At 47.3% G+C, this 10,034-nt stretch overlaps 1 protein-coding gene across 3 annotated transcripts in view; it reads right to left on the reverse strand.

Moving 5' to 3' along the window:
- LOC118299662 (Down syndrome cell adhesion molecule-like protein 1 homolog) overlaps nt 1-3,009 on the reverse strand; it is an 89,936-nt gene extending 86,927 nt beyond the window's left edge. For all 3 annotated transcript variants that reach the window (XR_007031715.1, XM_035623561.2, XM_035623560.2), the window contains exon 1: nt 2,809-3,009. Coding sequence is in view for 2 of the 3 variants with exons in the window: in XM_035623561.2 (XP_035479454.1) it covers nt 2,809-2,851 (43 nt within the window). In the remaining variant the exon portion in view is untranslated. The remainder of the gene's footprint in view (nt 1-2,808) is intronic.
- Between the last annotated feature and the right edge of the window lie 7,025 nt (nt 3,010-10,034).

The following is a 10,034-nucleotide window of genomic DNA, read 5'->3' on the forward strand; positions in this document are numbered from 1 at the left end:
AGGAATGAGAACTCTGAAGCATGGCACATGGGGATCAGAGGGGAGACAGCCACCCCACCCCGTCCCTTCACTTCACACGTGCACTGAAAAGGTCGTGAAATCTGGGGGATATTTTAACTTGGGGGGGGGGGGGGGGGGCTGGCATTAAATGGCATAATTGACAACATTTTACACACAAAAATGGATAATTATTTTTTTTAAACATGCAGGCAAATAGCGATGCTTAGTCCATCGCGTGCACAAATTGCATATGGCCAAGTGTTAATATTCACTTGAATGTGTGTTGCGCGAGGCCCGTCGAACAAGACTGGATGAAACCGGAATCACATTAATTGATCTAATAATTATAGCAAGAGCTCTCACTCCCCCTTCACCACTCTGCGACGTTTCTCCTTCAGATTTGTACAATCACCGATTCAAACGCCTCAAATGTAACGATGCAATGCATTCCCTTTTTCTAACCGATTTAAAAAGATAAATAATACATTCATTGTTATAATTATTTACGCCTTCTCAAATGTCTCAGGCCCTGCTCTGGCCTGCCGGGCCTTAAAAGCCTATATCCCCACACAGTCCACAGCTGAGTTTGTCTCAATTTTTATTTCCATAAAATGACAGGCAACCTCCCAAATCATGACAGAGAGAAATGAGTGTATCCTCCCCTCCTTTCCCTCTATCTATCTATCTATCAATCTATCCATCCCTCTGCTCCCCCGCCTCCTCCTCGCACGCATGGGGGCAGGTGTGCTGATATGCAGCCAAACCATCGCAACAAACTGAATGAATCTCGAATTAATGACCGACAAAAAAACAAAACATTTCAAAATGCAATCTGTTAAATGAATGCAGCGGTGTGATCTGAAATGTAATTACAAAATGAAATGAAGAAATATAAGCAGAGAGGTGTGTGCCATCCTGGGAGGCGCGGTCGAGCCAGGAAAAAGACGCAGTACTAATGCATATGCATGTATGATAATAGACCTCTCGTTCGCCCGTTAAAATAAAGTTTATTCATATATTATATGCATCTGAAACACACAGCTGACGGCATGAGACAACACATCACAGCTGCTTCGTGCAACATGACTGGAACATGGCGTTGGAAAGCAACGGAAAATGGAAGTTTGTTTTCCACTGCGTTATCTACATCTCTCCCATCTCAAGCACTCTTTCCGCTCCAGTGGCTGTTTGCAGCCCCCAGCCCTCCTCCTCTCTCTCTCTCTCTCTCTCTCTCTCTCACACACACACACACACACGCGCGCACACACCGATCTAGTTCGGTCACGGGACAGGACGATAGTGTATAATCGAAATAAACCCTGTAATCCAATTACATACAACAACAAAAAACAGCACAGAAGTCCTCGCCGCAGCTGCAGCCTGGCAGAGGGCACTGCCAAGGCCAATGATGGAGACCAGGACCAGGAGACACACGTTCTGTCCACGACTATAAATAAACAATGTTTGAGATTTGGTCCAAATTTATCATCAAATAAGCTTCGTAGTCAAGCGTCTGAACTTAAGGACCGGTGCGTAAAGAAAACGGGTAAATATGAAGAGGAACATTTAAATGTCTTGGTTCTTTTTTTATAGTCTCTATAGGTTGTCAGGAAGTAACAGCAATGCACACAGAGCAAAAGAGAGAGAAAAAAAAACAACCTTTAAGGCAAGATTTAGAACTAACAGAACAATTCTCTTCTCTCATCTGCAGCATTTAGAGCGAAACCAATCAGTGGAATCTGGTGCCACAGAAAATGGTGGATGAATAATTAGACCATGGGATGATAACAGCTGAATCTCCATCCACTGGCACGCCTGCCTGTTTCTTTTATCAAAGAAAATAAAGTGTTTACATGTGGCCTCGTCTGTCAAACGTCCAACCGGGGCACATTATCTACAAATTAAAGGCCAGCGCTCGATACCTCCGGCGCCGGTTCACACGTCTCTCATAAAATGTATTGACCCACACGCTCTTCAACACCCTCACACGTAAACGGGCGATAGTGTTTCCTTTAAACACAATGAACTGAGGATGCTTTAACCCCTAGGACCCCCCCCCCCCCCCCCCCCCATCCTTCACGCGCACAAACTCCCTCTCACACACACACTGAGTTCTTTTTTTTCTTCTTTTTTTTGGGGGGGGGGGCAAGTGTAAAAGTCAAGAAATACATTAAACTCCTCTGCCCCCTTGGACTTGGGTGCCAGTAAACATCCAGCTGTGGCAACGTTCAGCGCGCTCGAGGTCGCCCGTCTGATCCGTGCGCGCGCGCGCGCCTGCAGATCCTCATCTGCCTCTCCTCCTATTCAACAGCCTCCATATTCACGACTCCACCACATATTCATCATGCAAAATGCAAATGCTGTTGTCTTTTTCAATCTTCACGAGCACCGCGAGCACTTCTGTCAGGTCTGCGCCGTTGGTCATCCAAATTAAGTGCATATTGATTTTCATGTTCGTGATGAAGCCCCGTTTTTGTCATTTTTAATCATATCACCGGCTAATCATTGTGACACAATGAGGACGTAAGGGGAATGGCAGCCCTCGTTCGGGGGGGGGGGGGGAAATGAAGACTGACCGGGAAAGCATCCTCTCAAAACATTAAGAAAAAGTTGTAGGTCTTCCTCTAAAGGTGATTCAGAGTTTGACTCCGCACCTCTGTCCCTCCTTTGTGAATGTGTCCAGTTCAATCCAACAACACGTATCCACCTGGGAAGCTGACGGATACGCACAGCCAACTTCAGAATTGCAATCACAGGAGACAGCATGCAGATATAGGCAAACACCGAGAGACACATTTTCCCACCTACCTTCTTGCAAAGAATACAGCAGAAGTAAAGTTACAAGCCACATGCCATTAAAAGCAGTTATATTTCACAGGAATGTTGTGCAGTCCCCGAGAAGAGTGCACGGCGCAGCGGTGGGCCAGGCGAGGCTCCGTGCTGGACTGGTTCTGCTGATGCTCCCCGGCGGCGGTCTCTCCAGCCCTGGTCCCACACTCTGCAACGCTGAGAAACGAGCCGCGGAGAAAGTACCGCCTCTGCTCCCCGCTCTCTCCTCCCCTCACCGGGACAGGCTGCTGTCGCCCCACCCCCCGTATCCTAGTGATGCGCCGTGATGGAGAGGTGAGCCATACGCGGGACCGAACGGGAGCCACTGGGACCTCTGCATTACGCGCGCGGGATAGATGGTTTCATCCGATGGGGCTGATGGAGTTACAAGTGCAAACTTAATAACTTGTTGTTTCATATGCAAGCAAGTTTAGAAAACAACGGTTGGAGGAACACGCCTGGGCATGTTCTCCATGCAAATCAGTTGAGGAATTTCCATAAATCAGTTGCCATTGTGTTGTCGGTGCAGTGGTGAGCACAGAACATTGACGGTGAACGTGTCCTCGGCTCCACGTGCCACTGTCACGACGGAAGAGACTATGGACATTTGGCAGCGCGAGTTCCAGGAGGAGGACGATGAGAAAGAGCGCGCAGAAGCTGCAGCCTCCGTTTCCTTCCAGGGGAAAGTGTCAATGTGCACTGTGCAGTTGTGTCACTACGACACTCTGGCGCTCAACTCTTTGTTTTTTATTTTTATTATTTTTTTGGGGGGTGGGGGGGGAGACAAACAATAGCTGGACATAAAAACAGAAGGAAATTTTCCACTTCATTAAAAAAGAGGTCTGTATTATTTTGTAACAGAGATGGTCAATACATTCATTAAACACACGCACGGAGAGAGAAATGTATCTCTGCCCAACACATCCTTATCTCTTTGGTTATAATAAAAATATTGCAAAATGTTTCAATAACCAAACGAGTAGTACTAAAAAACAATTTTAAAGTTTTAAACATGAGATGTGAGGATGGAAGCAGCAGACTGGCAGTCTAAACGTTGTGCTTTGCATGTATTCTCTCTGAAACGTAGCACCTGACCAGGACACAATCTAAACATCCAAATTTAGCACTACTCTATTCGGTGAGTATGTTTTAAGTATCCACAGTAGTTCATTATATTTCCACCCTCTATATTTGAGCATCAGGAGCCCCAGTGGTAATGTTTCCCCCACCTTATACTACACTATACTTTAAATCAATCACCTGAGATTTCAGCACTGTCCGGGCAAAGAGCCGCCATCCAGGTCATCACCTGAATGATCAACACACAGAGAAATAAATACCCAATTTCAGACCGACCATAGAGACTCCACTTGCGGTACCTTTAGTTGTCTGACATCACCAAACACCTTCTACTTGACACAAATGTCCTTCTAACCTCCACCATTACTCTTTCTGTCTGGTACAATGTGACTACCAAAGATAGTCCTGGTTGTGGAATCAAGCCACCGCTGAGGGAACGCTGTAGTACGGCAGGCGAAGCAGCACATTCTGCCTCCACTTTATATTATGTAACAGGTGGAAAGACACACACCCACGCACACTCTGTCAATCTCTCTCTCAAACAGACCCACAAACGTCCACACAAACACCACCACACAACCACGGAGACATATAGTGTGCACAGGAGCACGTCCCCCATCTATTCTGCACATCCGGATGTGTAACTTACATTTTTTCCAAGATTAATGCATTTTTTTTCCAGCTTTATGCACTCCGCCAGCTGCAAAATGTAAGTCAAGTTTAAAAGTGCAGAGTATGGTGCATGCTGAGCGAGATGGGCACACTTGTTTAGAAATCTGACAGCCCTCAGGGAATCTAATCTGTCTCTGCATCATGCATTCTGCACCTCAATGCACTTCCTCGTCTCCCAGTGACAAACTGGACATATAACATCGTCCAACACCTTGACACTCAAACTAAGCTACTCTTGCACCTAGCAGCCCTTTATGGCAACACATGAAGCCTCTGTCAGGACTTCAAAAGGCAGCTGGGCAAGCTGCTTAAGGGGCTGACGTGAGTCGGCCTGACAGCACCAAGCAGGTTGTACTCTATGTCAGCCAGTGATCATCATGGGGGCTGACAGGCTGAGCTGGGCCAGCCAGGCCAAAGAACAGGCAAGCAGCTCCCAGACAGCTCGAGTGACTGTCACCGAGGACAGGAGCCAGGACAGGCTGCCACAACACCACTAAAAACCACCGCACCACGTGACTCATCTCCATCACTCCGCTCCGCCGTTGCCTGGAGATAGGGAAGGAGATAGGAAGCGAGGGCAGAAGGAGAAACAGTGGAAGAGAGTTTGTTGACTGAGGAAGAAAATGGGTGAGCGGGCAGGAGAGGAACAGAGAGCGCAAAGGGAGGGGCGAGGGGCAGGGAGAGAGAGAGTGATGAGGCAGATGAGTTAATGTGGATGTTAATGCTGAGACAATCACAGCTCCCCTCAGGCACTGGCTACATGCAAGGATCATATTAACAATAATGTATCCAGTATTAATGCACAGCCCCCAGCCCGGTGAAACCTTGCCAAGGTCAGAATTAGGAGAGGGTGAGGCCAAATGGTGCCGCTGCCTCGCTCTGTACAAGGTCAGAGGGAATCGAAGTGAGAATGGGGAGAGAGCTGCAGGAATAGGGATGACGATAATGGATTGTAGTTGGAGGAGCTGCAGGGTAAATCATTCGACGATGGGTCAAACGGAGTCGTTATGATTCTTTAGAACCACACCATGGCAGTGAAAATGGACTTTAAAACACAAAAAAAAGTGCAGTTTGTGTGGTGTGTCAGCCCCGAACACAGTGGAAGCCAAGCAACGCGCCGCAGAGCTCCCTCTTCTTCGGCGGGGCCGCCAAGCTTACCCTGCGCTCCGCTGTGTATGAACGAGCCCTCTGCATTGGGCTAATATGAACCACACGCCACCGCGCTGCAGTACATTAAGAGGAAGGCGACGACCAATGGTGTGTGTTTATCTTTAACCAAGCATGCGCGATTGTTGTGGCAGATGTGTGTGAGTGTATCAGCACATCAGAGGATGTGTCCCTGCGTGAGCGTGTGTCTACGTGGCAGCAGAGCACAAGACGACGTATACTCCCGGCTGCTCTTCTACACTACAGTCGAGTGTGCCTGGATACGTTTGGTTGTCTGTGTGCGTTTGCTCGGGTTTGCATGTGCTTGCGAATGTGTGTATTTGCATGAGAGTACATGCATGTGCACGGTAGACATCAAGGGGTGTTCATTTATTCAAATGAGCTGGGAAGGATAACGAGAGGATGGGGTGAGGGGCGGAGGTGGTGTGTGTGTGTGTGTGTGTGTGTGTGTGTGTGGGTTTAGGGGGGCACCGTCTTCGGCTGGAGGTTCATCTCACCACCGCCCCCACCACCCCACTTGTTTTTCCACATTTGCAAATGAGACTATTTGCATGGTTGATAAGGAGGGAGGCAGGGGAGATGGGGAGAGGAGGAGGATGAGATTGTAAAAGAGAAAGAAAATAAAAAAATTGGAGATTGGAGACAATGCGACTGTGAGGCAGACAGAATGCCTGCAGACAAAAACATACCGTGCCAGGGCGATACCACCACTTCCAAGATGGCTGCTGCTGGAGGCGCCCTCTGTGGGACCAACTTAGAGACCTGCTGCACTCGCTCCGTTGTGGGTGACACACAAACATACTGCCCGACTGCAGCGGTGATCCTCAAACATAGCGAGGAAAGTGAAATTTGAACAGCTCCACAAAGGATATTATCATTTGTATTTGAATATATTAAAGACTTAGTCAGATGAATATGGTTGCGGCTTGTGCAGAGATATTGATCAGAGATATCTAGTGACACCCAGTGGTCACAATTAAAGATGTTATCATTAGAAGATCACATAGTGCTGTATTTCTGTGGTAAGGTTATAGCAGGGCAAACTAGTTTTAATACATGGATCAATAATGCCTAGAGTCCGGCCTTCTGATCAAGTTCAAGTCTATCACTCACCCTCTCCTTCTCCATCTCCATCTCTTGGTTATCCAAATAGTAAAAAAAAGTGGAATACAGATTTGCAAAAAATCTGATATAGATGAAATAACTAAAAGATGCTCCTCTGACAAAAGTGTCTCATTAATCAGGTTTACTTTTAACCGCAGTGACTGAAAATAATATTTAAATCTTTCAGTGCCTCAGGGTTGTTTCTGTTAAGGCCGGAGAGTGGGTAAAGTGGGCAACTGCCCCGGGGCCGCAGATTCTCTCGGGGTCAACAAGGACACACAAACAAATCTATGCCCTAAGGCCCACAAACATGAAAACCTACTGTAGTAGGGAAGCATCGATCCGACTTTTGCAGTCCCGATATCTGGGCGGTGGGTATCTGCTGATAAAAAGAACTGATCCAATATAAGTGTTTAATTATTAAGTTTTATCTGTAACTGGGATCATTCTTAGCTGCCTAACTTGTTGGCGTTGCAAGCGTGACCTCAAAACTGCACACCCTTTGTTATTTCCCTCCCTCCACGCTATGATAGCTCTCCACCAATCTACTCCTCATCTACACTTACGACCCTATTGTCACCTACAACCAATCCAGCTATTTGTGTCACAAACTGGTTTTATTATACACAGTGACATGGTGATGACAACAAAACAGGCGTATCTCACATGAATAAAAACAATTTACATAAAAAGTTCTCTATCCATAGTGCATTCCTTCCAGCAGACTGACAACTCTGGTTGGTGACGTTAGTCACGCAAACCTTTGAATTGAGCCATTCATAGTCATTTAGTGATGTTGTGCATGTGGACTCTGTTTTCATAGGTCAAACTGTAATAACAGGTATAAATAAGGGAGGAACAAAAATGAATAAACTGCTGTTTACACTCACAATTGTGTAGTTCTGGTCTGTTACATCACATTAAGTCAAAAATTGAAGTGAACCATAAGAAATGAAAGTCCGACAGAGAGACAGCGATCAACAGAGGGAGGGAGGGCGAGAGAGAGAGAGAGAGAGAGAGGGAGAGAGAGAGAGGGAGGGAGAGAGAGAGAGAGAGAGAGAGGGAGAGACAGAGAGAGAGAGAGAGCTGACAGGTGTTAGCTGAGGGGCATACTTTCCATCTTGACCCTTTGTGCTTTGATCTTATCACTTTCCCACACTTTAAAACTGCTGTACCTCTGTAACACACACACACACACACACACACACTAACAATGAACCGAATGCTGACAGATGTACACAAGTCGTCGTTGCACAACAGAGAAAACCTCATTTTGACCATCGAGAGCTGAATTTAAGAGAGGCATCATTTATCTTTTTACAAACTGTGTGACTTGTTGGTCTGGTGACAATGACAAGTCATTTGTTAAACCACATTTTAGTTACTTTAGTCAACTGAGTAGTGAGCCACTAACGTTCATTTGAAGAATACGCCTGGTCATACTTTGCATTTTTCGGACTATCAACAAATCCCGTGAAAAATGCCCAAACCCAACTTCTCCCTCATACGAGTACTGTCAAGTGAAGTCACTCTATATATTCACTGCTCCTTCAAGTCCACAGCTAGAGATATTCCACAATTCAGAAATTCAGAAAAACGAAAAACAATGGTTGGCCTTTGGGCTGAGAGCCATCAACAGGTTAACACCGTCACAAAGCATTAAAAGACAGACCAAAGCAACTGATACAGCTGAATAAGACAAATACATGCAAATATTTGATGAACTGGGGGGGGGGCTTCCCACGATAAAGGCTGAAGGCCAAGGCTCCTGTCATCATCACTTTGTGCATTTAAAAGAGATGAATAAGCCGTGAGATGACGGAGAGAGAGCTCGGTGTCACCTGGACACAATCACCAGACGCATGAGGAATGCTAAACATATTTCATTTTCGGAGGGACAAAGCAGAGCCACGCTCGCACCGAGCATCAGCACAGAGAAACATTATCTTTGTTGTCGAGCTTGTGCTCGACTTGCCCCTTAAAACATGCTTGTGTCATCCAGAATGCTTATGGGAACAGTAACTGCTCAGGCCTCTCACACCTGTGCAGTGTGTGTGTGTGTGTTTGAGAGAGAGTGTGTGTGTGTGTGTGTGTGTGTGTGTGTGTTGTTCTGCACACCTGTGCTGTGATGTTATCAGCTCTAGTGAACTGGCTGATAAATGGCTTCTCATGCTTACCTCAACTGAAGCCCTCATGGAAAGCAGCTGACCCGAGCCCTGGGGGAATCCAACCGGTCCAACCGCCCGCCAGTGCGCCGCACACAGCTCAGTCCCTCGCTTTTTTTTCCCACAAATCCAGGCGACCGAGTGGAAAGAGAGAGGATGGGGAGGGCGGGCGGGAGGAAGGAAGCAGGGGGTCCTTGGGACTCACCCAGCTGACAGCTCCTGTCTCTGCCTGTAACGACTTATTTATTCGGGGATGATTAATCGGGCGCAGTTTTCTGGCGCTGTGATTAATGCGCTGTGTCACCGCGCCGCAGCAGACACGACATTCAGTGAGAGGCCCCAGAGGCCCGAGAGGCCCCAGAGGCCCGAGAGGCCCCAGAGGCCGCGGCAGGGAGGCGGGACGTCCTGTGTGAGGATGAGCGGTCAACGTAGGGAATTTGAAGATAACACGCTGGAGGCGTCACCAACAACACCAGAGACACGCGGGAGGTGTGTTTCACACTGTGAGCACCGGGGGGGGGGGTCTCAGGGGAGTCTCCTGTCTGGTGCACTAGTGAATTCATAGCGCTCGTATTTCACGTTGTTTGTTTTTGAATGTGTCCTCTGGTGTGACTTGCAGCAGCATCACTCCTAAAATGACTTCCTGATGTGCAGTTGGTGATCATCCGTCAAAAGCATTTCTCCGCCACATCACTGAGTTCCACCTACTCGTCTCTTCGGTGTCGGGAGTTGTTCGATTGTTCGTTTCCCTCCTTTCAGTTGGCTGCTTCCACTTCTTCGCGGGACCGTTCCTCTTCCCGCGGTCGTGCCGGTCTTGTGCTGCCACCTCGTGGTTGATCGTGTTACTGCACGTGCGAGGAACCGCAAACAGCATCCGTTTGTCGGTAGAAGAAAGTTATGGAGGAAACTTTTCCTTTTTTTTTTATTTCAAAGCGTTGAATAAGTTTGCCACCATCTACCAAAGCGTAGTCTCTCATATGGGGGATGGATGATATCCACATTTCACAGGAAAAAGGA

This window comes from Scophthalmus maximus, chromosome 11 (genome assembly GCF_022379125.1).
Source record: "Scophthalmus maximus strain ysfricsl-2021 chromosome 11, ASM2237912v1, whole genome shotgun sequence".
Classification (NCBI taxonomy): Eukaryota; Metazoa; Chordata; class Actinopteri; order Pleuronectiformes; family Scophthalmidae; genus Scophthalmus; species Scophthalmus maximus.